The sequence below is a fragment of the Neopsephotus bourkii genome, unplaced genomic scaffold, assembly GCF_033783945.1.
Source record: "Neopsephotus bourkii isolate Nb327-2 ecotype Australia unplaced genomic scaffold, CSIRO-AGI_Nbou_v1 NB_1541, whole genome shotgun sequence".
In the NCBI taxonomy this organism is placed as follows: domain Eukaryota; kingdom Metazoa; phylum Chordata; class Aves; order Psittaciformes; family Psittacidae; genus Neopsephotus; species Neopsephotus bourkii.
In genome coordinates, this window is record NW_026902017.1 from 359,166 (window position 1) to 385,933 (window position 26,768).

At 54.8% G+C, this 26,768-nt stretch overlaps 1 protein-coding gene across 1 annotated transcript; it reads left to right on the top strand.

Annotated features, from left to right (window-relative positions):
- The first annotated feature begins 1,534 nt into the window (after nt 1-1,534).
- Nucleotides 1,535-26,538, top strand: TANGO6 (transport and golgi organization 6 homolog). Its single transcript, XM_061370368.1, has 17 exons — nt 1,535-2,242; nt 2,468-2,584; nt 3,979-4,129; nt 4,937-5,064; nt 5,557-5,719; nt 6,267-6,349; nt 9,997-10,109; nt 11,494-11,670; nt 12,848-12,974; nt 13,880-14,059; nt 17,031-17,165; nt 18,481-18,984; nt 19,149-19,206; nt 21,232-21,384; nt 24,338-24,489; nt 25,523-25,636; nt 26,295-26,538. Exons 1-17 carry the CDS (start codon nt 1,550-1,552, stop codon nt 26,469-26,471), a joined length of 3,225 nt encoding a protein of 1,074 aa, XP_061226352.1. The 5' UTR covers nt 1,535-1,549; the 3' UTR covers nt 26,472-26,538.
- Nucleotides 26,539-26,768: the final 230 nt, after the last annotated feature.

Sequence of the window (26,768 nt, forward strand, 5' to 3'; positions counted from 1 at the left end):
GCCTGCGTGCAGGGAGCCATTCTTCCCTGTGGCTGTGTCCACTGCTGCCTCCAAAGGGCAGACAGAAAACGCCCAAATCTGTATAAGGGGGATGTATCCATACCTGAGCGGGTGTTTTGTCATCACCAGGGCCTGGCCACTAAGAGCAAGTCCCAGCTTTGCCTTGCGCCAACTCTCCCTGATTGAGTCCTAGGGGAAAAGGGCACAGCATGAAAACCAGGCTTGTGCTTACCGTGGTGGCTGCATGCACTGGCCCGACCCTGTGACCTGCACACAGCAGAGGTGAGGAGGCTGTTAGCAAGGGTGAGAGATTGCTGATGTTTGTCCAGCCCCAGCATTGCTGTGACCTCCCTTCAGAGGCCCTGCCCTGTGAGGAAACACAAGAGAGCAACACCTGCGGTGCTCAAAGGGTTCGCGGCATAAGAGGGTGGCAAAGGCAGCCATCCTGCCTCGTTATGCTCATGGGGAGGCGAGCTGCTCTTCTGTGTGCTTTCCTGTTTGTTCCAAAGGTAGGTCACTTTGGAACCTACCACTGTTCCCGAGAGCCAGCACCAACACCCGTTGTTACCCACCAGTGAAAAGGTTGAGGTATCGTACAGGATATGTGTGCGGAACCTTGCAATTTGAATTTAGAGTTGCATGTAGCAAGATAAATCGGTGTTTCCTCACCAGCTCACACACCTTGAGGAGAGGTAGAAGAGTGACCAGTGAACCATGTGGACCAGAAGAGCGACAAGTCACTTCAGAAAGGTGAGGAAGGCAGAACTCATTTTGGAAAGCTCATAAAACCTGAAGATAACTGTGTTCTAAAGGAACACAAATCGTCGTAATTCTAAAAGTCACACCCCGAGTTGAGACCCTTGCTCACAGAACATGCATAGTGAAACATGTACTGTGATTTTAAACAGGCAAGAGCCAATGGCTGTAGGTACAGGCTGTTTTATGTAAGGAAAACACAGCTTTTACCTGTTTGAAACGTGCAGCTGGCAGACAGGACAGGCTGTGACAGCTCTGTGGGGTTACCATCAAGCACCCACCCCCGTGCAGGCATGAACTGAACAAGCATCCCAACTCCCGTGTTAATTGGGACCTCACTTGTACACCTCCACCTCCACAGGCCTATTACAACATGTATTTGGGCTCTTCCCTTGCAGAATTGCTGTTTTCTTTCCGGAAGCTGTTGACTTCTGCTGGATGCAGCCGGAGCTTCTGCTTGCAACAGCGACGAGCCTTGGGGTGGGAGCTCCCACAGCACACCTCACCCTCCAGAGGGGCTGCTGACACTGTGGGCGGAGGGACGGGGCTCGCACCACCACCTCCCCACACACACAACGGGAGGGCTGATGTCCTTCTTGGGCAGCATCGGACCCTCCGAGAGGCACCGCACACCCCGGCCCCGCCGCCACACCGGGGCGGCCCCTCAGGCCTCCGCTTCCCGCCCCGCCCAACATGGCGGCCGCCGGCTCCCCCGAGATGGTGGCGGTCAGCACGACTCCGCCCCAAGATGGCGGCGGCGAGCCCCGCCCCGCCCCTTCGCGGCGGCCCCAAGATGGCGGGCGGCATGGAGGCGGGCGTGGGTGTGGACGTGGAGCGGGTGGTGGAGGCCCTTGAGCTGTTGCTGCGGCCGTCCGCCGGGCCCGGTGAGCGGGATGATGAGGCCGTGCCGGGCCCGGACGGTGCCCTGCGGCTGGAGACGCTCCGCAGCAACATGTCGGCGCTGGAGGAACAGCTGCGGCGGGAGCCGGGCTGGGCGGCTCTGCGCGGCCTGCGCCATGCAGTGCTGGCCCGGGCCCCCGCGCTAGCAGCCGGGGCGGCGAGCGAAGCCGACCCGTGCTGGGCCGCCGCCTGCGCGCTGCTGGCCCTGCTGCTGTGCCTGAAGGAGCGCCTGGCCGCGCTCGCCGCCGCTCCAGCCGCTCGCGGTGCCGGTCCCGGTGCCGCTCCGCCGCCCAGCGCCGACACTCTGAGCGTGGCGCAGGGCCGGGCGGTCGGGCGGGCGCTGCGGGCCGCCGTGGGGCTGGGCCTGGTGCCCTACCTACCGCCGGGAGTGGGGCAGATCCCGGGGCCCCGCGCGCCGCCCCCGGCACCGCCGGCCACCAGCGGGGCCCGGCTCCATGCTGCTACCGCCGCCGTGTCCGAGCTGGCCCAGCACCCTGCGCTGGGTGCCCCGCTGCTCGCCCGCCACCTGGGCCTCCTCCTCGCCAGCCTCTGCCTGCTGGGCCATGGGCCTGCTGCCTACAGCCAGGTCCGTGGGTCTCTGCTTCCATCCCCTCGGTGCTGGTGTTAGCACCCAGCCGAGCTCATGCCCCATGGCTGGAGCCCCATAGCTCTCAGTGGCATCTCCCATGCCATGCATGTTAGTCCTCATGCAGGGGAATAGATGAGAGCCTGGAGAGGGGCTGGAGGGGCTCCGGCACGCAGTCGGGTTTAATGCCAGTGTCCTCCCCACCCTGGGGTTTGTTTTGCACAGGGTGTTTCGGAAGCAGAGCGAGCACGATGCCGGGAAACCCTGCAGCACATCCTGGACCGCATCTACCAGCCACTGGCGGTGCGGGAGCTGCTCATCCTGCAGGGACGGCCTAAGCAGGTACCCAGAGGTAGCAGGGAGCCGCTGGCATGGAGCGCAGGGACTGTGTGTTCCCACCTTCAGAGGGTTCCTTTGCTGCTCCACTGCAGTGTTCTCACCTTACAAACCAGTTCAGTGCAGCACGCCTGTCCCTGGGCACTGTGTGAGCACACAGGCGAGGCTGCTGGGTGTGCTTCCCTTGCATGGCAGGAGCTCAGGCCCTGCTGTATGGGTGTGTGGGTGAGTGTGATCCCATTGCAGCACATGCTGCCTTGGCTTGGCAGTTCCAAGGCTAAGCAAAGCGCCTGCTCTTCCAGAACCTGCCCCTTTCCATGTGAGGGGAGCAAAACAGTGCTGCCTTAGCACTGGCTGGTGCTTGAGGCCTTTTCAAAGGCTGCCTCGTGGTGGTGGGGAGGAGGAGATGGGAAATCTTGATACTGCTTTTAGAAAGTCCCTAGGGAAAGGAGCACAGATCCTTGCTCCGAGGGTGCTGTGGGTGGGTGCGTGCCCACCTGCCATGTCATGGTTTGGGGGTCAGGACACAGGTGATGCAGGGTCACTGGGTTAGGTGCAGCTCTCTGCCACACAGTGATCCTCCAGCTGATATCACAGCAATTCCCAAAGGCAAAAGCTGGCTGTCCCACCAGTGAGGGATGGACAGGGTCCATACAAGCTGCTTGCTTGTGCAGGGCCTCGCTCTCAGTCCACACTGGTTCTGCAGAAAAACAGGGATCTCCTGGTTAAACAAGCTGAGCTGACATCCCAAGCTGATTTTTGGACAATGTGCGTAGTAACATACTGTAGCTTTGGGTCAGCCCTGAAGCGATCAGGCAGTTGGATTAGATGACCAGTGTAGGTCCCTTCCAGCTGAAAGTGTTGTATCTCCCTAAGCAGTGATGCTGGCCTGTCTTCTCAGGGTGTCCAGGCAGACACCTCCATTCAGACAGCTCTCTCCTGACAGCTCTGCTGTTCCTGCTGTCCTGGGGGATTGCTTTGCTCAGGCAGGGAACCTGAGGGCTCACGGTGCCACCTCTGCAGCGCAGTGTGCCACATCCTGGCAGGGCTCACTGCTGCAGACCCCTTACCTGCATCAAACCTGACTTGTCCCCAAGCTCCCTGTGCTTCATTTTGGTAATGAAGTAGTCAGAGCTGCTGCCTGATCCTGAGAGGCTTTAATTAAGGAGAGGGGCTTAATTAAAGGGGCTGCAGAAGGGGCTGTTTCTGGGGAGGCTGTCTCTCATTAAGCCTTAATTTGCTTTGTGCTGCTGGATGAAGAAGTGATTTATTTAAAGCCTTTCCCTGTCCTATCTGGTCACACATCATGGAGGGCAGGGTGCAGGCTGTTTGCCTGTCAGTGGGGGGTGCACAGGGGTGTGCAAATATGCTCCTTACCCAGCTCCTTTGTTTCCTTTCAGAGTCCTCCCTCTCCTGGGGAAGAAACAAAGCCAGCCCTTGTGCGGGCCCCGGCGTGGCTGCGGCGCCTCTGTGGTCAGCTGCTCTCTGAGAGGCTGATGAGACCCAGTGGGGTTCAGGCTGTGGTTCGGGGCATCATGGAGGGAACAGGCGGTGAGTAGGGTGCTCTGACACTGCTCTTGGCTTCCAGCATCACAGATTAATAGAGACTGTGATGACACGTCTGAGATGTTTGATCCCACAAGAGGCTCAAGACAGGCAATGGCATCAGAACACCGAAATGGGAAACAGCTTTTGTCAGGCCAGGCTGACTGTGTCAGATACACGCAGGTTCTGCCTCTGGCCATGCTGAACTCCCAAACGGTGAATGCCTTCCAACTGCAAATGCTTGTAGTTTGAGGTACACCATCACATTTGAGGTCCAGATCAAAAGCCCCTGAACTCATTTAACCTGTCTGTACCTCCATGGGGTCACACCTTGTGTGTGTTCATTCTGAGGAGCTGTGCCAGTGGTGGTTTCGTGGGAACTGTGGTGCTGGGCTGTGAGCAGCCACAGTGAGACCTGTCCTACTCTTGGGCTCAGCAGCGTTGCTCTCCTGCTCTCCATTTCCTGCCAGGGAGGGAAACTGTTGTTCTCTAAAAGCTGAATCCCACAGTTTTTAGTGCCAAAGCCACCTCCAGCCAATACCAACCTGATGACACCATCCAATCATGACTTCCCTTTACTTTTTGGCTCATGCACCTATTTGTAGAAGCTGTTTTCCATCATCAGATATCTTGGATAGTATTTTTTCCCTTTCTGTCATTAGGTTTAGGTGTCTCCTGAAAGAGGCATGGTTAAAGAGAGTAATAAAATCTAGAAATGCCTTTTTTTTTCGGCCAGAAACATCTGGCTTCAGCCAAATCTTTCCATGCTGTTTGCTGTTGGTTGGAGCTGATCTTGGCTCTGTGCTGCTGTAGCAGGTGGCGCTGGTGCTGAGGCAGCAGCTGTGGACTGGAGAAAATGCGACGCTGTTGCAAAGATCCTGGCTTCCTGCCCGCAGCAGTGCCGTTCCCTCCAGGAGTACTACCGGCTGGTTTGCCCCCAGGTAGGTCCATCTCTTCCCTTCCCTTCCCTGCTGGCCCTGACTGGGAATGCACAGCCATCTTCCAGCTTGGAGAGTGTTGGTACTGTCACATCCGCTCAGGCGTGGCCTGGCTCAAGCTAGGACAACGTGGAGTTGTGTTTCTGCTGCTCTGGCAGTGGGATGTGTTTCCTCCCTACTCCTGAATTTTCCATGTTTGATTGAAATGCTGCATATTTTTTTCCTGATGGCACGAGAGCTGTTCAGCGCTGTGCTACAAGGAGCTCTCTGCTGTGGAGCTCTTGCTTCCAGCCTTTGGCTGTGGGAGTGGTGTGGGCTCTTGATTTGAGCCAGAAATTCATCCCACATTAACATGCACATGGGAAGGAGAACAGCTCATGTAATGTTACAGCATACAAGAGGCTCCTCAATCTGCTGTTGGCTGCGAGAAGCCTGCCTGGCCCTCTTCTGAGGGGCTGCTTATCTTTGTTCCTTTATCATGGACTTCCCTTCCAGGTTCTGGGCTTGCTGCACATCCAGGACAAGCTGACAGCACTCCAGTTCCAGCGTGTGGCCACCACGACGCTGCTCACCATGGCGAAAGAGCACCCTCAGCTGGCAGAGAAGTACCTGCTCCAGCCCCTGCTGGCACCTCTGCTGCGATGCTCAGAGACAGCAGGTACTGGGTAATCAGGCAAGAGTCTGTTTTCCTTTCTCCTTGGTCTTTTGTCTTTCCATCAGAATTTTCCCTGGCTGGTTTCTGGGCTGCTGAGCGTGAAAGCCCAGCTCTTCCAGTTGTGAATGTGTCGGTGTGGCTGGGCGCAGCTCATGTACTAGCACCTGAGTCAAATTACTGCAGTGTAAGAGCTGAATAGTGGGGCTTCTGCCATGGGCTTCTTGGGAAACTCTCCCAGTCTCACAGTCTTGTTTTGGGCTTCTGGACGGAAGCTATCGGTTTCCCACACTGACCAAGCAAGCTCTCCAAGGAATAATCCATTGAGAGGTTGTGGTCTGCCTTAACTGGCTTGTAACCTTGAGGTGTTTGCAACAGTGTAGTGATACTTAGAGCAGCTAATGAGGGCTTATTGGTTCCCATGCTGCCTTGATGGAGGTAAAGCAAGAGAACTGTCAAAAGTACTTTCTGATGCTGGGCATGGTGGGGTTGCTGTTCTGTTGGTGACTCCCCAGAGTGCGGAGGTGCTGATGTTTCTGCCCTTTGTTTTCAGAACTACTACTGGAAGATCTATCAGCAGGGGCTGTGCTGGTGACAGAGGCAGAGCTTGGCAGCTGTGTGGAAGATGTGCTCAAGGTATGGTGTCTGATTAAGGCCTGAGGGTAGGTGAGAAAACTACTCTAAGAGCTGCTTTGAGACTTCCTGGGCAGTTCAGTGTGTGTGTGTGACCATGACAAAACTCAGTGTCCCCTGCAGTTGTGATGCTGAAGTGAGGCCAAAAGGTGCACAGAGGAGCCTCCTATGCAGTGCTGCACTGGTGGGACTGCAGCTTTATATTGGATACCAGAGGAGCTGCCTGAGTCCCTTCAAACATTCTCACCCCAAAATGTTCTGAGATGGGAGTGAGCTCTTGCTGTTTTTTTTCCCAGTGTCTTTCTGGTTTATCAAAGTAAGACAAGTCTGAGCAGTGGGCTGGGAGCCAGGAGTCTCCATGGTGCTTTCATATCCTTTTTCTCTCTGTGAGCTGCAGCAAGACTTTGTGAGCATTGCTAAATTATGCAGCTTCTGCAGGACTCCAACACAGCAGGAGGCCCTAGTCAGGAGTTCCATGAGCCTGGCACACCTTGCCTTGAGCTGTCAGTCCTGGTCTGAGGTGATGCTGCTCACCTTCCAGCATCAGCATTGTGCAGCTGGTCAGAGGGAAGGACGGACTGCAGGGAATCTGCAGGTGCTGAATCTTCAGAGGATGCCTGAGCTCTCCTCCCAGGCTGTTGCTGATCCACTTCTCTTTAGTGGCTCTTGCCTCAGTTTCCTTCCTGTAGAGCATGGATAATAAGGCTCATGCTGAGCCCTATGTTACCTGTGTGGGAGGGAGTTATTCCCAGGAATTCTGGGAGCTGCTCTTCCTGCCTCTGAGGTCTGCAGAGGGCAGCCTGAGCCAGTGCTGGAGCTGAAGCCTCTTTGCAGCTCCTGCAGCATTAATTCCTCACAGAGGAATGAATGGCAGCCAGCTCTTGTGCTGGGCCAAAATGCTTCTGAATGAGTGACCTGGGAAAGAGGGCACTTGAGGTATCAGCAAGTGGCTGGCTGTGCTGCTCAGTCCTGCAGTGAGGGCAGTTTGGCAGGGTCCCGGCTTGGCTTGGTGGTTGTGCAGCCAGTTGGCAGTGATGCATTCGCAGTGGGTGTCATGAAATGAGCATATTCAGTGCGGCTCTGGGGCTGCTGAGCTGTTGATGTGGTGTAAGGAGAATGAAGGTGAGCTTGGAGGCATCACAGAGCCATGGGGAGAGGTGGGAGAGCTGGCACAGCTACCATGATGTCTGCTGTTAGGAAGCAGAGAATGTGTGGGTATGGGGCAAGGAGGGTGGGCAGCAGCTCAGCCACAGGAGAGATAGTGTGAGTGGCTGTGTCCTCAGCTCAGGTGTCCCAGAAAGGGGAGGACAGTACTGTTAGTTCCCATGGGGTGCCCCCCGTGCTTCATCTTCCCCTGCTGTCTCTCAGGGAGCTAAAAACATCGGTCTGTGTAGTCTCACTAGACAAGGAAGGTAAATTGATAATGATACATAAAGAAGAATGAGTATCCTGTTTTGCAGGGGCCATTCTGAGCTGAACCCAGTGACACATGCGTTTCTGTGTTCATGAAAACGATTTTAAAACTGGCTGGGTAATCCTTCAGCAGCTGCTGGTGTCCAGCCACCTCCTCTGGGGCTGCTTGCGGTGCAAGACAGTACCTGGAGGCAGAGGTGGGGCCTTGGAGCTGATCTGTGTGCCCAGCTTTCAAAGCAGAAAGGATTATTTGAGCTCAGCAGCTCTCCCAGCCCAGATCAGGTACTGGGGATGGGGAGGGTTAGGGAAAATGGAAGGTAACTTGGATCTCATCAGGAAAGCACTCTGGCTTTGCCAGTAACAGATCACTTTCTGTGTTAACAGGATGTGTTTTGTGGGCAGGACAGTGCAGGCTTAGCACCTTCTCTGGAGCTCCTTAGTGCAAGAGGTCCCTTGGAGTTAACAAACAGGGTGTTCAGCAGTGTAGATCTTGGATCTGGTGTTTGGAGAAGAAGTAGGGTACATCTTGTGATCCTTATTAAGGAATAGGGTTTTCTGTGGAGGAGGCCTCTCTTCTCAAAGCTTTTCTCATAGTTCCTTTTTCTGCCGTTCCCACCAGCGCCACACTGCAGGCTTTGCTGCCTGCTCTGACAGCAGCCCAGCTCTCTGCTGCAGGTTCCAACCCAGAAGGACATCTCCAAACCAGGAATTCAATTTTAAGAAGCTGGTGACTTGCTTACTGGCATGCCCCTAGGCAGGCTAAGCTCTTAAATGCTGTGATTGTTGTAGTATTTTGCGTAGTAATGATTTGTTGTAACTAGCTGGCAGGCAGAGACCAGTCTGGAGGGCTGCTCTGTGGCTCCCTTCACAATGAGTGTTGGGGGAGTTTGGGGCGGATCCCTCCTTAATGGCATAGTGCTGGAGGCCTGACAGCAGCCAGATTAGTGACAGAGGCTTCAGCCTGTGGATTTGTGGGGGTTTCTTGCTTGGCAAGTGTCATTTGATGCTGAGTGAGAAACCATCCTTGGGGCTTCATCAGGGAGGCTTTGTGTACAAAAGGTTCTGGTTAGGAAGAATGGCTCCACAGGGATTAGCACAGGAAAAAAAGGTCTGTTTGCATCAATACAGCAGGGCAGAATGTTATCAGGACAATCTCCCTCCTACCTGGGTTGTCACACTGCCTTGAGCAGGCAAAAGCTCTTTGGTTTGTATCCTGGGCACCTCCAGCCTTGGAACAGGGATTATTCTCCAGCTGCAGAGGCTGGAGGTGTAGGAAGCACTCTGGTGTGAAGGAACAACAGCTTCTAAACAGGTAGTTCACCGGCTCACACAGCTGGAAATCTCTTAGAGAAGTGGTAAATGGACTTTTATTTCCCTGCACCACCTTTTTTTCAAAGCTAAAACCTACAGGAGATAGAGCCTGATAAAATGAGAAGCTGAACTCATCAACCCTATATCCAGCTGGGTCAGGGTTGGTGTTTAACCATTTTCTAGACCGAGTTTTCCCAGCATTATGGCTTTGACTGAAAGTGTCCTACCTGGCTTCTGGTTTCAGACAATTCCTTTAAAAGGATTCAAAAGCAAACGCAGTGTCATAAGACTTTTGTGAGTGATTTTCCTCTGCTCTGTGGGCAGCGAGGTAAGACTTGTGTGCAGTGAGCTGGTAGCAGTGGCTTGCCTGGGAAGGGTGTGCTGGTTTCGTGGAGGAGGGCATTGACCATGTTTTGGGAGGGTGCTGCTTGAGATGGAGGAGAGGCACACAGCCCTACAAACTTCCTCAGAGCTGCTGCAACTCACTTGCTCTGCTCAGCACATGTCAACCCAGCTGCTGTGCTAGGGACTGATCTCTGTATTTGAAATTTGGCTCTAAGTGCAGTACTTCCATAAAGATTTGCTAATTCAGAGGTGCCTGTTGCATCTCTCTTAACACAAGACGTTTCCCCTAAGCAGCAGACTTCTTGAACAGCTGGCTGCAATGTTCCTGTAGCTTGGAGCCTTTATGTGGTAAAGCAAATGCTAGGAGAAAGATGGTGCTGAAGGCTGCTTTTAAAACAGAATATGGCATAATCAGGGAAAACAGGCTCCAGACAGAAAGGAACAGAGCCTGAAAACCCTCTGCCCTCCTCCCTGGCAGCAGCCATTCTGCGCACAGACATTCTTCCTTTTGTTCTTCCCTTTGCCTTCCTTCTGCTCCATGCAGGTGTTTGACTCTCCTCCCTGTGCCCTTCTCTCCGTAGGTGTATGTGGTTGGAAATGACAGCTCAAGCCTGCTGCTGGGATCCTTACAGTCAGTCCTGGGAGTGGTTTTTTCCCTCTATTCCTTCGCCAAGCAGAATGTGTCATACTTACGGTAAGGAAGGATTGCGCACAGCTCCTTCTTGGGGTTTTGTCTTCTCTGTTCTGCCCACCTCCAGGGGACGTGCTTTATATGAGCACATACGGTAGTCAAGACCAGTTCTTTCATCCTGAAGAGCTCTCATTCAAAGTAGGCAGTAACTGCAGGCAGAGTCATGGTGCACAACCTTACTGGTAGACCTGTGCCCAAGGAAGCAGCCCTCACATTAGGTTTTGTCTTCCCTGAAGCCCAGATGTTTGGTGTAGAGGCAAACGTGCCCTGTGGGAAGCACAGGCTCTTAATGCCCACTTCAGAGCAGGGATTGTGATTGTATGTGGATGGAGATGGTGCTACATGACTGAGTTTTGAGAGATCTGCATACTGGGGATCTAGAAACAGGATAAAACAGCTTGAGCACTGGCTCTTGGAAATACAAGATTGCTCTTCTCCTGTCTGGGATCACTCTGCTCTGATGCATAGCTGTCCCTCACACTGTGCCCAGTTACCCCATATGATGGTAAGCACCACATGTGTCAATCGTGGTGGTAGAGACAGTGGTGACCTGTTGCTGGCTGTCCTCTATCCTTTTTCCTCCCAGGCTTTCCATGGGCTGCCCTGCGTTTGGACCAGGCTAGTAAAATTACTCCTGGTGGGTTTATTTTGCTTTGGTGATACCGGCATGCGGGTTCTGGAGGCTTTCCCTAAAAGGTTTATGTAGACACAGCCTCTACTATTATTAAAGACATCGTTAATCACTTCAAAGAGTAGTGACTGCTGTGGCAAGTCCGGAGAACAAGCCAAGTTAACACTGCTGCTGGGTGAACAGAGTCACTCCTCGCTTCTCTGTTTGCAAAGGAATTTGGCAGGGGTAACTAAAACCACAGCTGCCTGGAAGCATTCAGGTTTCCAGACCCCTGGCACAGTGCAACACTGCTACTCCACCTCATTAACCTGCATCTTTTCTTGGCAAGGGTTCCCACGCCACTTTTCAGTGCTCCCTGTCTCCTTCCTCCTCTTCTTTGGCACAGCTGACAGCTCTGTGCTTTGTCATGTTGGCGTGAAGCACCAGGCACATCGTGCTGAAGCTGTGTGGAAGTGGCTGTCCTTGTACAGACATGCTGTTCAAACAGAGTGCTCCCTTCCTCACAGGGCTGAAGTCTTGAAGGACCCAAATCCTTCCATCTGGGAGTGCCAGAAGGACCGGAGGTGCTGCTGATCCCCTTGTAAACTTGCACAAATGCCTTCAGCTGACACAACTGTCAGCCAGAGCATCCCAAGGGGTGCCCATGGTTGATGCAGACAACTCTTTTCTTTCACACCCAGAGATGCGTGGTCCCATTGCAGTGCTGGGGTGCAGTGGGCAGAGAAAGGTCACCACTGCTTGCTCTCTCCTTGCCAGCTCCCCATGCCAGGAGATCCTGCTGTGGTTCCTGGAGAAGTCGGAGCGGGAGGTGTCACTGGCAGTGCTGGAGGGCTTTGCAGGGCTCAACAGCATCGTGCCCACCCTCCACCCGAGGTGCCGGTTCTGTGTGGGCAGTGAGGGTGGAGCCACCATCGCAGTGGAGGAGACCATCAGGTGAGTGCTGTTGGGGCAGTGCCCAGGCATCATTTAGCATGTAGGGCTTTCGTTGGTGCCTTTTTGTGCCTGGTAGAGAGTCCAGGTGAGTGTGGGGCTGGTAGAGCTGTCCCACCACAGTCTTGTCCCCCCCATCCACACAGATAGCTGCTGTCTGCTCCAAGCTTGGGCAAGTGATGTTTCTTGTCTACGGATTCCCTATACACACCACAGAGCTCTGACTTTCAGCCCTTAAAAGCAGCATACTCTGTCTGAGTGTTAGTGTGTGCTCTCACTGTGCTTGTCCTGAGTCCCATGTCCTGCCTGCGGGGTGTCTGGGAATGGGACATGCTCCTTCAGTCCCAGTACTCCCCAGATTCAGCTTCTACCCTTCAGCTTAAGCCTGCCTCATGGCAGATAATAGCTGTGTGTATGAATGAAATCACTCAGACACAGGTGGCACCACAGCAGCAAGAACTCTAGTTATGCCAGCACCTGAACTCCCCTCCTGCGCTTGCAGATGGTCTCTATGAGTGGAGACAGAGTGTGGCCATGTGGGAAATAAACTGCAGTGATTAGACTCCAGCCAGGCAAACTGGGCCTCTTCAGCAGCGTGGCATTTGGTGTCAAGAGGGGTAGCTGTTAGTTGGCAGGTACAAGCCTGAGGCAGTGCGATTGAGCAGTCAGAGCGCACGGCTCCCGCCCAAGAGTGTCCGTAACAAAACCCTGTACAAATACACTTGTTTTGGCTTCATTTCAATGTGTTCCTGACCTGAATTAAAAGAAGGTCTGCACTGGTTAAACTGGGTATGCTTTAAAATTACTCCTTAACAGCCATGGCTGTGCCCATGTCTGCCCTACTTTCATGGTTATGACCACTGCATGAATTAACCAGTGCTAATCCCGTTCTTTGTAGAATGGCTGGGTTAAACATGTGCATTGTGCTCATGGTTTCTGCAATGTTACTCCTTTAATGAATGCAGGTTAATTAATGAACTGAGTGTGTGATCACATAGGCCAAATGAACTGAACAGTAGTTTGACTCAGGTGCCTCCAGGCTTCTGCTTTCTGGTAGTGCTGTGAAGGGAGATTTACAGGGGTGCAGAAGCAGGATTTCACCTTGCTGTTCAGTACTTTAGAGCCAGCCCTGGAAAAAGTCTGGATACATTCATGTAGGTGACACAGGGACTTGTTTCAGTGATGAAGATGATGCCCTCTACCAGAAGATTTCCTCGGAGCAGTGCCATGTGGAGAACCTGGTGGAGCTTTTGTCTCACTGTCAGAAGAGTGGTCTGGCTGGAGACTTCTTCATCCGCTGCCTGCAGGTAAGGGCAGGCAAGTCACTGAGTTGGGGTACGTCTGTAGGAACAGCTTTTCAGACTGAGTATGGTAGATGAGAAAGGAGACCAGTGGTCCCCTTACATGGCTTGGGAGCTCTGAACCAGGCTTCTGCACATGTTGGAGCAGTTCTGCTGTGTGCTGGGCAGAACAGCATAGGTGTGGAAGGCAGCTCTGGTGTCCCTGAAAGGGTTAACCACTGTTCCCCCTCCCAGTCTCTTTTGACAACCAGAGCATGTCTGAAGTTTAATGGTGTGTTTGAGGCCATGAATGATCCCTGTTGGTTCCTTGGCTTTAGCAAGGGGGCCCAGGCATCTGCTCCCTTTGATCCTGTTCAGAGTCCCTGCGGTTCCCTCCTGGCTGTGCCTGGGCTGTATTTTCTGTGCCCTTGCTGGTAGTTGGAGCCCCAGCCCACAGTCACACAGGTTGTACAGCATCGTGGGTGTAGAGAGCTGTGGGCAGCTCTCAGAGACCTTGACTGTACCCAGTGGAAAGTCCTGGTTGCATGAGGAGTCAACATGAGCTCTGCAAAGGGGAAGGGGACTCTGGGTGCCTCTGTGAGCAGCCAGTAGCCAATATCAAGGCTGCCAACAGAGACCCAGCCAGCCTCACAGCCCAGAGGATGGTTTGCCCTAGGATAAGTGCTCAGTGGTGCTCATTGTAGTGTCCATGGAGGTTTGCGAGGGTTTGGCCTGGTGACAAGTGTGCATCTGGAAGGGGACAAGGCTGGAAGAGGGGAGGTAACCAGGAACCCTTTGCAGCAGCATGGAGGTTTGGATAACACGGACCTGCTGTGCCCAAGACTACTGGCACAGTCACCACAGTGTTCCTGGTGTGAATTTGCCTATGTCTAACCGGTGCATGTCCATGTCCTGTTCTTTCTTCCCTGCAGGCACTGACTCACGTGGCTGCGGAGGATGAGGTGGCTTCGAACTTGGCTGCAGCGCCTGGAGAGAGTCTCTTGGAGCTGGAGCAGTACCACACTGGGCAGAGGAGGAAGCTGCTGGTCCTGCAGCTTGTGGCCACACTGTGCGAGAACATCTCAGACACTGTGTTCACAGATGTTGCTCAGGTTGGTCATGACAAACCCCTGGGGTATCAGCTAGAGCATGTGGCAGACTGAGCTCTGGGCTACTGGGCTCTAAGGAGATAGTGGCTAAGAAACAGCTGGAGAAAGGTAGAGCATCCCCAGGGAAAGCAGTTTATTGATTCAGTTGTGTCTCAAAAAGACACTGTCCTGTGCAGTGCCAGCAGGAAGGGCAGAGTGAGCTGCAGAGAAAGGACAGAGAAGCCCAGCAGATACTTTCATATTTGTGTCCGTGGTTGTATATTAAAAGCCAGGAGAGCAGCCTGTGTGTTAACAGGAACTGACTTGCCACCTTCTCTCCTTTGAGCAAAATTTATTCCCAAGTTTAACAAAGCTTAAAAATATCTGTACCCAGCAGACTTTTTAAGCAAGCACTGGCTGCTTATCCATGATGTCAGTCCTGTTTCTAATGACACTGCTGCCACATCCTGCCACAAAATGTATTAAATATTGTGGTTCCCAAGGCCAGCTGGGGCTCCTTGAGCCTGGTACCACAAAGGATTGGGAAGGCACAGTATTCCCCAGCTGATCAGTGCATTTTAACTTCCTCATCCTGGTGTTTTGGAGTATTTTTGAGTGGGGGTTTTTTTGGTTGGTTTTATGTTTCACCTCGGTGACCTGGTTATGCCAGTTAACTGTGACTGGCTCGAGCAGAGGCGGTCACTGCTAACACAGGTGTCCTCACTTTTTCCTATGGGACAAAGGAGTCTTTGTGTGTGCTATGCAGTGACAGAGGGGACCCAGGCAGTGTCATTGCAGTGCCAGGGGGAGTGGCAGCCAGCGAGGCTTTGTCCCTACCTGCCTCTCCATCACACCCACCAGCACGGACCCGCTCCACTGCCTGGGTCACAAAGTTAGATGGGAAGTGGGGAAGGATTTGCCAGGTTCTGGGTCCAGTGTGAGTCCAATATAAAAAGAAACAGCCACCAAAAAAAGAAACCGAGACAAAAAACCCATTACACTTCCCCTGGGGTTGTGTTTCAGGAAGGGACAGGCAGTTGCAGAACTGATTTTGAGCAGGTTCTGCAGCACAGGGTTTCTTTGGGGTTTTTGCTCTTGCTGTGGGCACTCTGGTCAATGGCTTTATGCATAATGGAGTTGGAGCAAGCGTGATCTGCCTTCCCAGAGCCAGAGCCCAGGAATGGCAGCAGCTGTGGACACCCTCAGCTGCACAGTTTATCTTATTTACATCCCCCCAGCTTTTGTTGGATTGACTTGATTTCCTTGATGCTCCAGTGGTGCTCTCCTCCTGTGTGAGACTTAAATGTGCCACAGTGTTTTATTTTATAAGCCTTTTTCCTCCTTCCAGATTAAGATGGGGTATTTTTCCCTCTAGATTTCTTTTAACCTTTTGTTTTTCTCAGTAGCTATCTACTGAGAGACTATTTAGTCATGATGCTCCTATTTTTTTTTACATTAAATATAATTTCAACCTGTACAGCTTGTGTGTCACTGTTGTGTGAGAGCAGATGTTCTGACATTTACTTTCTTGCTGCTTGATGACATGTCTTTTCTGGACTAATCAGGCCAGAAGGTACCTAAGCCATTTCCAGAGCTGCTCCCAGCCTGCTTCCTTCCTTGCTGCAGCAGGGATGTGCTTAACAAAGCTGGCAGTGATTGATCAGCTCTTCTGATGAGGAAACATGTTGTCTGCACCCAGTGCCCATGTCCTGGGGGCTGGAAATGGGTTTGATGCAATAGTACCTTGTTGCTCTCATACTTGGGAGCAGTGTGGTTCCTCCTCTTTTGCAATACGCCTGTTCCATTGGAACCACCGTGGTCCAGCCTCTTCCCAGCACAGCTGGCAAAGGCATGGAGAAAATAAACTCACTGATTTCAAGTTCCATTAGAAAGGCAGGAAGTGTGGGGAATGAGGGGTGTTGGTGTTCAGTGTTGAGAAGGCCAGTGGCAGCCAAGCAGGCAGGATCATTATGGGCTTGGGGAGAAAAAAAGAGTGTGAAAAAGCCCACAGAATACATAACACATGTAGTAAATAGCCCAGATCGAGTGTGGCTGTATGGGAGTAGTTGGTGGCTGATGAAGGGGGGCCGTGGGCAGTGTGCAGGAGCTGGAGCTCTGTGGAGCTGTCCTAGGCAAGGGCAAGCGTTGGCAGCAGCCACTGGGGCACGGAAGGGACACTCTGTGCATCTACTTCAGTTGTCCAAGCCTAAGTCTTTCTCTAGCACAATTTCATGCAAACCCTTCGTCTTTCCCTGTTATCACTGTCACGACCTTCCCTCTCGGACCCATCCCAGTTGGCTTCCCAGTTCCCATTCCATAGCCACAGAGCAGGGACAGGAGGCAGAGAAGGGGCTGTTTTCCTTCTTCCTGCTCCTGCAGCCCTCACAGGGGTTCTGCTGCCAAGAGTAGGCACCATGGTTTAGCCATCATCTTGTCACAGGCTGTAGTGGGTGGGCAATAGGCCAGACCATGCTGGAGCCCAGTGGCTGTGGGCACTGATGGACTGGGCTGCCTGGCTCAACCCTTCTCCCAAAATTCTCCTTTAGACTGGTGTGGGGCTGGGGACTGTGACCCCAGAAAGTTAGCCCAACTGTGCTGCTGCCAGAGGGGCAGAGAGTGGTTCAAGAGTCCCAGTCCTGTCAAGGAGTCCAGCTCCCTTCTGCATCCCCAGGGGATCCACACTTAGACTGCACCAACATCCCAGCTGTCCCGCAGCTCACTGTGGCTCCCCAGTGCTGCTGATACCACTCACTGGACAGCGGGATGGAAAGGGAGTTAGGAAAGTGCTGGTCAGGGATGGGGCTGAGAGGGAAGTTCAGGGTGGCGTTAACAACAGGGAAACACAAAGGGTTTGTGTGATACGATGCTAAAGAAAGGCTTCAGCTGGGAAAACTGAAATAGATACAGTGAGAGCCCAAGAGCTGAGGGCTGCAGGAGACAGCAGCATCACAGCATCCTGTTCCTAACCACTGTTACCTGCTTCTCTTGCTGGCAGGTGCAGGAGTTTGTGGCAGCCACGCTGCAGCGGGCCTGTGCCAGCCCAGCACGGGGGCCTGGCGCGGCTGTGGAGGCGCAGACCCTCGCCATGGCCATGGGGCTGGTGGCTGCCATGCTCAGTGGAGCCGTGCAGGTGAGGGGTGATGCTGGGTGGCCTTGGGGTGTGGGGAGGGGACACCAGGCACCATCCCATTGTGCCCAGCCACGGAGTGCTGCAGTCTGGGTGCTCACTCGGTTGCAGCCTGTGATTAGTCCTAGCATGTATATGTGTGTGTATATATAAATATATATATATATATATACATAATTTTTCCTTGTAGCACTGGCTGAGAGTTTGACCTTGTCAAGGCAGCCCTAAGAGCATAGGTAATTAATTTATAATCCAAAACGTGCCTCCAGGAAGGCTCTGACAGAACAGTGCAATCATGTACAGCATTTTAAATACCAGCACTGCATCCTCTGCATCCCTCATTCACAAGCTCCATCTCCGGAGCACAATGAACTTCCCTGTATTGGCTGTGCCAATATGAATGATGTACGAATATCATAGAATCAACTAGGTTGTAAAGACCTTTAAGATCATCAAGTCCAGCCATTACCCCAAGACTGCAAATCCACTACTAAACCAGTCACTAAGGGCTTCTCTGAAGACATCCTTTCCAAAGCTGGTACATCACCTGGTTGCCCCGCGACACAGTGACTGAACTGGGATCAGGGAGCAAGCACGTGTTCATTAGCTCGCTGTAATCACTCTTGGCTTCCACTTACATCACTGAGCTGTAGGGGTTGCTTCATCCCCGGACATGCCCAAAGGAAAATGCAACTGTTAATGAAAAATGATTATTTTTTTGTGTCTTATTGCTAAATTTCTGACACTGGGAAAATAATATCATTTAGCTGGAAAAGACTTAAAACCAGAATCTTGCGGCTCTAATGGGCCCCCTCCCTGGCGAGCTCCTGTTCTGCTCTGGCGTTAATGGGAGCAACTTGACTTCACAAATTGAATGCAAAACAGCTGGAAAGCTGTTGGGATTTCAGTGGCCAAGGGCTTTTTTACAGAATCATCCAAAAGCTCCCCAAAATCTCTACTAAAGCATCACTTTTCAGGTCTTACAGCCCAGATTTTGCTTTAGCAGTTAAATCAAAGTTAGGGCAGGAATTTCTCCCTCTTGGTGCTGCAGTGTCAGGACGGGTTGCAGCTTCTTTGCTTGGAGCTTCCTTCCAAGCAGGACCAAAGGCAGGAACATTGGTAGAGATGTCCCCAGCTCAGCCCCTCTGCTAAGCACCAGGGTCCTGCATGGACACCACTTTCATTTGGGCTATCTTGTTACTATCTTGTCCCACAGCACCCTGGGACACGTCCATGTGCGTGGCTCCTAGGAGCACCCCAGGGACCAAACCTGCATTGCCACTGCAGTGATGCCAGTGCTTCTTCTCTCCTCCCACAGCTACAATCCAGCGACTTTGCCGTGCTGAAGCGGTTGGTGCCACTGCTGGAGGAGCTCTCCCGCACCTACCCTGAGCCCGTCACCCAGGAGCTGGCCTCAGACCTCCGCATCGCCATCTGCACCCACAGGGCCTTTTCCCCTGGGACACTGGGTGCTGCTGCTGACGGTGTGCTGGGGAAGAAGCCAGGGACTGGAGTGCAGAGACCTGCTGGTGTTCCCAGTGGAGCAACAAGCTTGGGGAGTGGCTGGGCACCATCGTGGCACAGTCACAGCAACTCCTCGGCTCCTGGGCAGAGGAGTGAAGAGCAGACATTGAGCCATGAGCCCAGCACCACTGGTCCTGCTCCAGCGCCATGTACTGACAGCCCAGCTGGGCTCCAGGAGCTCCTGGTGTCAGCCTACGACCCACAGCCCCCGGGCAGGGCAGCCGCGCTTCGCTGCCTCACCAGCCTCATCACACAGCGTGATCCAGAGGCCCTGAGGCTTCAGGAGAAACTCCTGCAGGTATCAGGCTCCCACTGTGGTCTCCATCCTGTGCAGAGCTGGAGCTGGGGATGGTCTCTGTTAGCTGAGCCCTCTGACTGTGCCATTACTGGTGGCTGAAGGCATCAGGCAGGAGGGACGAAGGCTGTGGGGCTGCTGCCAGTGATGCTCTCCTCTCCTTGCAGGTGTTCCTGGAGAACGTGCAGCACGAGGATGCCTTCGTCTACCTCTCAGCCATCCAAGGTGAGTGGTGCCTGGCCAGGGCAAGTGGCAGTGCTTTGTAGAAGGTTTTGTGCTGGGGGGTTTGGATAAGGAGAGCAAAGCACAGGAGAGCTGTGGCCAGGCTGGGGGTTCAGCATCTCTTGTCCTCCTGGACTGTGACTTTGTGGTGTTTGGTCAACCCTGGAGCGTCATGCAGGTTTTGTACTATGTTCCCATAGCCGGGGGGCTTAGCCTCCCAGTTGTGCTTACTCAGTGGGTAATTAGTTCATTTACCTTCTGACTGAACTGCTGGATCTGCCCAGACCACAGGTGCCTCCTTGATGGAGCCAGAGCCCAAGGTGAGGGCACCCTCACGGCATTCCCTGGCTAGAAGACACCCAGGAGCCCATCCCAATTCCTGTGCCAGGTCCATGCCACTGGCCTGGGGCTGCAGTTTCAGTGCCATTTGAGCACCCTGGCCCTGCACCCAGCTGACTTTCTGGCTTCCAGGTCTGTTCTGCTGAGGCTGGCAGAGGAGCCAGGGCTGTGGGGACCCACTGGTGCTCCCTCAGGGCTCTGCCACATCCATCGCGATGGAAAAGGCAGTAACAACCCAGTGCTGCCACTGCTTATGCTGCTTCCCAGAAAACCATGCTTGTGCTGGGATGCACAGCACAGCCCCATGGCACTGGTGCCACTGGGATTCACAGGCAGGTGCCTCCATACCCAGGATAATGCAGGCATCCTGTATGACAGTGGGTCATGGTGCACCAGGTTACACGGAAGGGAGGTGCCATTCCCCTGCCCAGAGCTATACCAGTGGTGCCAGGAGCCCCAGCTGCCTTGGATAGGGAACCTTTAGCAGCAGCTGGAAAAGGAGCTTATCACTGTGCTTCCTTCTGCCTGTACGGTCTTGAGTGGGATGGGTTTGTCCTTGCCCTGCAGGTGAAACACAAACTCCCCAACCGTCCCCTGGTGATTAATTCACCCTCTTCAGCTGCCTCTGTGTTTCACTGTGGCTGTGATTAACCCTGACGCGGTTCCTTGTGGCAGTGACTCAGGCAGCCCCTGCCACGTTGGCACCACAGCGTGCCATGCGTGGTGCTGGACACTGGCAGTGGGGTCCCTGCTGCCATGTTCCAGCTCCCCAGTGCAGGGGCAGGGCTTGCCCACCACCATGCTGGTGCTGGGGCTGGTGCTGGTTGTCATGCAGCCGTGCTCTGGCAAGGTAAAGCCAGAGGAGAGGTCGCTGCCCCACTGGATGTGCCTGGGCTTGCAGAGGGTAACCAACTCCGGGCACCCTCCGATAACCAGGGAATGGGGTTGGAGGTGAAGGCGGATGCTCCTGGAGGGCAGGGGAATGGGGCTCACTGTGACTCACTGCTTGGCACTGCTGGGGCCCCGTTTGCCCTTTCCCTGGAGAGCAGCTGCCTTTCCCCATCAGAGAGGCGCCTGTTGCCTGCGCTTGCCCCCAGCCTGCATCTCTGAAGGTTTGGTAAAGCCAGTGCAGCCCTGCAGCATAGCCCGGCCTGTATCCCATGTCTGGGGTCTGACCTCTCTTCATCCTTGGGGAGATGTGGCAGGCATGGGGCGTACTCAGGCTCCAGCTCCCAGCTGAGCCAGGCAAACCCAGGGGGTTCATGGAGCTCTGATGGGCACAAGGACACACCAGGAACATGTGCCTGATGGCCAGGAGCAGGGAGCAGTGACCAGACACTGCCTGCGCATGGCCTGCAGTACCCAGCTGTGCTGTTGCTGGGCCAAGCCCAGGGCAAACCCCGCAGCCAGCAGGTCGAGTCGATGCCGGGTTGATGAACGTTAACCAGCAGCAATTAGTGGGCACCTGCTGCCAACTTCTAAATTACTTATTTTTCAGCTTGGCACCCAACCAGACACAGCACTGGGCTCCTCAGTGCTGTGGTTTTGTGTGAGGCTGGGGCAGTGCAGGGGTCCTGCAGGTGATGGCTGCACCCAGGACATGGGGTGGCACAGCCACCAGTGGTTCCTCTGCTGAGGGTGGTGGCATGTGGCTGGCTCTGACCCACACTTACCTCTCACTGCCCCCAGGTATTGCCCTGCTCTCCAGCAAGTACCCAGAGCGGATCCTGCCCATCCTGCTGGCAGAGTACCGGTGCCCAGCACGTGGCACGGAGGATGCTGCAACCGCCATCACCAGGATGAAGCTGGGCGAGGTGCTGATGCGTGTCACCCAGGCACTGGGTGAGTCCATAGCCACGTCCATGAGCATGGCAGTGCTGGACGCTGACAGCAGCTGCAGCACTGTGCAGCCCCTCGCTGTGCTCTGCTGTGCCGCCAGCTCCAAGGGGTAAAGCACATGGGGGATTTTGGTTGTCCAAAGATGAGAGCCAGCTCCTGCAGCCTGGAATGAGCAGGGTTGGAGTGGTGGATCCTGTCGGCAGCCCACCGTCCCCTCAGTCAGCAGCACTGGGTTCGGAGGCTGCCGGGAAGCGCCCGGACACGCAGGGCTGAGGGGTAGAAGCTGGATGAGGCCTTTCCGGCAGCCGCTGTTGGGACATGTCCTAAAACGCCTTGTGTTATTCCCAGCAGAGGCCAGAGCAGCGAGAGCATGCACTGAGAGCTCTCTATGGCCAGGGAAGGTGGCAGCCGCTGTCCTTGCTGCTGGACAGCCAGGCAAGGGTTCCCCGTCAACAGTGGGTGCTTTGTTCCCTGGTTGGCCATGGCAGAGCCAACCTCCTCCTGCAGAGTCCAGACTGCCTGAGCCCCTGGGACCTGTGCTGGCGGCCTGGCTTGCTGGAGCTCTCCTCTGGGGCACAGCAGTGTGCCCTGGCCATGGTGGCATCCCCAAGCAACACCACTGCAGCCATCTCACCGGGACCAGTGCTTCTAGGGCCAGGTCATGCTGCTCCCCTGCCCAACTGCCAGGATGAGGACAGCATTGCAGCCAGTAATCCCATCATCTCCCAGTGGAGCTCCAGTGGGCAGTGTGATAGGCAGCAAACCCTCTTGGTGTGTAAAGGCCCTCGGGCAATGTCCATCCATCCATCCCTCATTTTGCATGGCACTGTGCAGTGCTGGGTTTCCCTCGGCAGAGCTGGCAGTGGGATGGTGGCACAGCCTCCGCTGAGGTTCTCCCCCCACTCCTCAGTGCCTCTGCCGCGGGCAGTGGCTCCGACGCGTCCTGGCTCGCCTGCGTATTTATAGAGCAAATCGCACAAAGTTGTTTTTGTTGCAAAGCTTCAGGATTTAAGAGCGAGGACTTACCCGGCGCTTCCAGAAGCGCTCTGCTGCGAACGGTGCAGAGCTCCTGCTGCTCTGGGACCACTGTGCCTCCCTCCTGCCTCACCCCTGTCTCTGGCTCTGCCTGACATCCACTGGAGTGGCTTTTTCCCATCCAGGAGGGGAGTTTACAGCAGGCTCCTATTGCCTGGCAAATCACCAAAGCGCAGTCCTGTCTCCAGCAATGTGGGGCCAAGGGCTACACAAGGATTCATACAGACCTTGCACCAACACAATTAGCTGTTGCTGCAAAGCCGTTAAATCTGCAATGGGTGCACCACAACAGACCTTCTCCCTTCTCTGGCTTGCTGCAGGAAAGGAAGCACTTCATGCTCTTTCTGTGGCTGACCAGCAGTGTGCTGTTGGCTTTGGAGGAGCTTGGTTCATCCAGCAGTGCTTGGACTGACTCCTGGGGTGCAAGGACTGAGCAGGCTGCATTCCCAAGCAAGCATGGCCATCCTTGGCATCACAGTGCTGTCCTGAGCTCTCCCACCCTGTGCCATGCAGGAGCTGTCTCTGCTTCTCGAAGTGCATGGTCCCTTAGTGAGAGAGAGGGCCATGTAGGAAGAGCGAAGCTACAATGGAATGCTCCTACAGAAGGACTTGGTTTGCCTGTTCCTGCCCAGCTCTTGGCCATCACAGCCCAAGGCTGTCAGTGTGCTAGTGGTGCAGGGGCTGGCCAACCCCAGCCCCTCACAGTAGAAGCCCTGAGTCCCCATGTGCAGAGTGGTGGGATTCCTCCACTACCCATGGGGTTTATTTCTGTCCCTGCATCCTGGGGCATCCCACTGCCTCCACTGGCTTCAGGACACACAGAATCACAGAGTGGTTAAGGTTGGAAAGGACCTTAAAGCTCATCCAGATCCAACCCCTACCATGGACAGGGACACCTTCCACTGGAGCAGCTTGCTCCAAGCCCTGTGTCCAACCTGGCCTTGAGCACTGCCAGGGATGGGGCAGCCACAGCTTCTCTGAGCACCCTGTGCCAGCGCCTCAGGACCCTCGCAGGGAAGAGCTTCTGCCTTATATCCAACCTGAACGTCCCATGTTTCAGTTTGAGCCCATCACTCCTTGTCCTGTCACTATAGTCCCTAATGAAGAGTCCCTCTCCAGCATCCCTATAGGCCCCCTTCAGATACTGGGAGGCTGCTCTGAGGTCTCCACACAGCCTCTTCTCCAGGCTGAACAGCCCCAATGTTCTCAGCCTGTCCCCATGCAGGAGGTGCTACAGCCCCTGAGCATCCTAGTGGCCTGCTCTGGACTTGCTCCGACAGCAAGGGACACTGGATCTGTCATCAGTACTCCAGGTGGTGTCAAACCAGCGTCCAAGAAGTATCCAGAGCTCAGGAGAGCCAGGAAACCACCAAACTCCCAGAGTGGGAGCTGTGCCTGTGCCATGGCCACCAGCCATCCATCTCGCACAGGAGGGCCGTGCGCCTGGGTGATTGTGCATGCAGGTCACGGGCTCTGTATGCAGACCTGCAATTAGGCGGCTCACACATCCCCGGGGCCTCCATGTGCTAATTGGGGTGGGCGTTTGTGCAGCTGAATTATGTGAGAACTTGGGCTTCGCACATCGTTTCTGTGGCAGTTCCTGGGGTCACCTCTGAATGGCCCCGTGGGAGCTGAAGGATGTGGAGGGCAGCCCCACACAAAGGTCTTGGTTGTGTGGGGTCTGTTGGGGGTTGCTGGTGCCCTGCAAGTCCCCGCTGAGGCTCTCTCCATGCTTCACAGAGAGCTGCGCCAGGGTACCCATACTGGGCACAAGCCACGCTCCAGATGTTGCATACAGCTGTTTGGTGGTGCTGCAAGGAGCAGGGAGCAACCCAGTTGCTCCTACTGGAGCGGGGCTTTGGCAGGAAGGGGCTGTGGGTGTCTCCTTGCCCATGATGTGCTGCTCTGCTCTCTCTTGCAGGGGACATGGTGTTCAAACACCGGGAGCCACTGGTCCAGGCCTTCCTGCAGGGTGCACGGGACCCTGACAGCGCGCTGCGGGCCAGCAGCCTCTCCAACCTGGGCGAGCTCTGCCAGCACCTCGGCTTTCAGCTGGGCTCCATTGTCCAGGAGGTACCGGCTCCATCCCAGTGCTGCCAGCCCTTTCCCCGGGTCCCTGCCTCCTTAACGAGGGTGGTTTGTTGGTGGATGCTGAGCTGCTGAATGCTCCTTGCTGGGGACACAACAGCTTGGGGTTTCCATAAAGGACATGAGTGGTAGTTCCTGATATTGCAGGATATAAAAGTCATTGGACCTTGCAGCAAACCCTCAGGAAATTCTAGCCTTGATTTTTAGGGCTAAAAGATGTATAATCAGCTTTATAATCGGATGTTGTTCCTGCAGAGAAGCGATAGCCCAAGGAAAAGCTGTGGTGCTGCTCCACCCATGGCAGTCTGCAGAAAGAGACCTGGGGGCACAGTTATTACCTGGGAAAGGCACCTCATGCTTAATGATAACTCTTTACTAGTCCATTATCAGCATCAACACACAGCTGATAGCTGGTGGGGTGAGACAAGGGTGCCGGAATCACCAGAGCTGTGACCCTGGTGGGGTGAGCCTTGCTTCTGAGGGAATCTTCTCCCAGATCTCCTTGCTGGGAGCTGCTCGCATCACATTTGGCAGCCCTTGAGCTGTTGGGTCTGTGACTGTGTAGGAGTTAGACCTTCAGCCCACATTGCCTCCTGGAGTGGGAGGAAGGTCAGGAGACATCGGTGGCACAGCGCACAGGGTTCTTTCCCTGCTCCCCACTCACAGCCACGCAGCATCAGTGGGGTACCAGCAGTCTGACGAGATGCCAGCGCGCCACACGCTGCTATTTTGGGAAGGCTTGAGCTGTGCTAATTCTCCGGCTGTCACTGCTGGGGTTTAATTAGGTTCCTTTGACTATGCCTGCTTTTTATAAAGCTTCACAAGGCAGCTGTGTGGAAAGAGAGGGAGGGCTGCTCGCTGCCCTGTGCCACGCAAAAATCAACCCCCCCGGTTGGGTGCTGGCAGGGGAATGTCCACCTGGGAGTAAGGGTCCCATCCTCATCATCACCTGCTGCTCTACTGGGTCCTCCCACATCCCCCTGCCCTCGCTGACGGTTCTCCCACCCTGTCCCCACAGATCACCTCCTGTGTGACGGCCATAGCCAAGACAGACCCTGAGGCAGAAGTGCGAAGAGCCGCTGTGCACGTGGTGGTGGTGCTGCTGCGGGGGCTCAGTGAGAAGGCCACTGAGGTGGGTCACATCCCTCCCTCTTGCCAGGGCCAGAGAGTCCCTGCCAGGCTCCTTGGCAACCCCAGGCCCTTTCCCAGGCAGCTTCCAGGGAAAGTCTCATGGGACTGGGAACTTCTGCTTGTGCCTCCCTCACCGAAGGGACTCTCTGCACTGCATCCTGCTTGGGATAAATAGGACTTCATAGGGGCATGTCCCTGAGCTGCTTGGCTATGCTGTGAGGCAGAGCCACGCCATGCCATGGGTAGTGCCAGCTCCTGGGAGACGTGGGAGTTGTTCATCACTGATTTGACTTGGTAATGCCCAGTTTATCCGTGGGCTGTGGCATCCCTCCCCACTTCCCATCTCCAAACATGTTGGGACTCAGCTCCTGTGGAGGAAATGGCTGATTCCCCATGGGAATACCCACAGCCATGATCTCGGCCCGGCCATGCTAGAGGGGCACTGCAATGCACTGGTGCTGGACTGCACTGCTGCTGTGTGGGGAAACTGAAGTCACTGCCTGAGGCAGGGCGGGTGGTGGTGCCGCTGCATCCCAGCACCAGCAGTGTCAGTGCAAGGACCAGCACCGTGTCTGCCGGGGCACGGTTGGGGTTGTGGTTTGGGTTGTTGTGGCTGCGGGTGAGACCCCGGCGGGTGCTGATGCTCCTCCTGCCCCCAGGTACTGCAGGACGTCCTTCGGGACCTTTACCGGCTGCTGAAGCACGTGGTGGTGGCTGAGCCTGACGGCGCAACCAAGGTGCATGCGCAGCTGGCGCTGGAGGAGCTGGATGCGGTGATGAGGAGGGTTCTCTTCCCCCCACAAACGCTGGAGAAGAAGATCACTGTGCTGCCATAGCAGGGCCGAGGCTGCAGAAGTTGACTCTTCCTGCTCAGTTGGGGCCAAGCTCTCCGAGGGGAAGGGTTCACTGTGCCCCTAGGATACCGCCAGCCAGGAAACAGCTGGGGCAATGTGGACTCACTGGGATGGGGCAGGAAATAAAATGGAGATGTGCTCAGCGCTGTGTCTGTGATGTCTCTGGGAGCTGTGTGAAGCTTCTGGGTGCCATCGTCACCATGTCTCAGCCTTCATGTGCTTGGGCTGGTGGCAGCGACCCAGGCTTTGGGTACCATGGAAGGGTGGGGCATCAGGAGG

Excerpts from the sequence above, each read along its gene's own strand:
- TANGO6 (XM_061370368.1), top strand. The coding sequence starts at position 1,550 with ATGGCGGGCGGCATGGAGGCGGGCGTGGGTGTGGACGTGGAGCGGGTG. Across the intron at positions 18,985-19,148 it reads TTCAGGAGAAACTCCTGCAG|GTGTTCCTGGAGAACGTGCA; the intron begins GTATCAGGCTCC and ends CTCTCCTTGCAG. Across the intron at positions 19,207-21,231 it reads CTACCTCTCAGCCATCCAAG|GTATTGCCCTGCTCTCCAGC; the intron begins GTGAGTGGTGCC and ends CACTGCCCCCAG.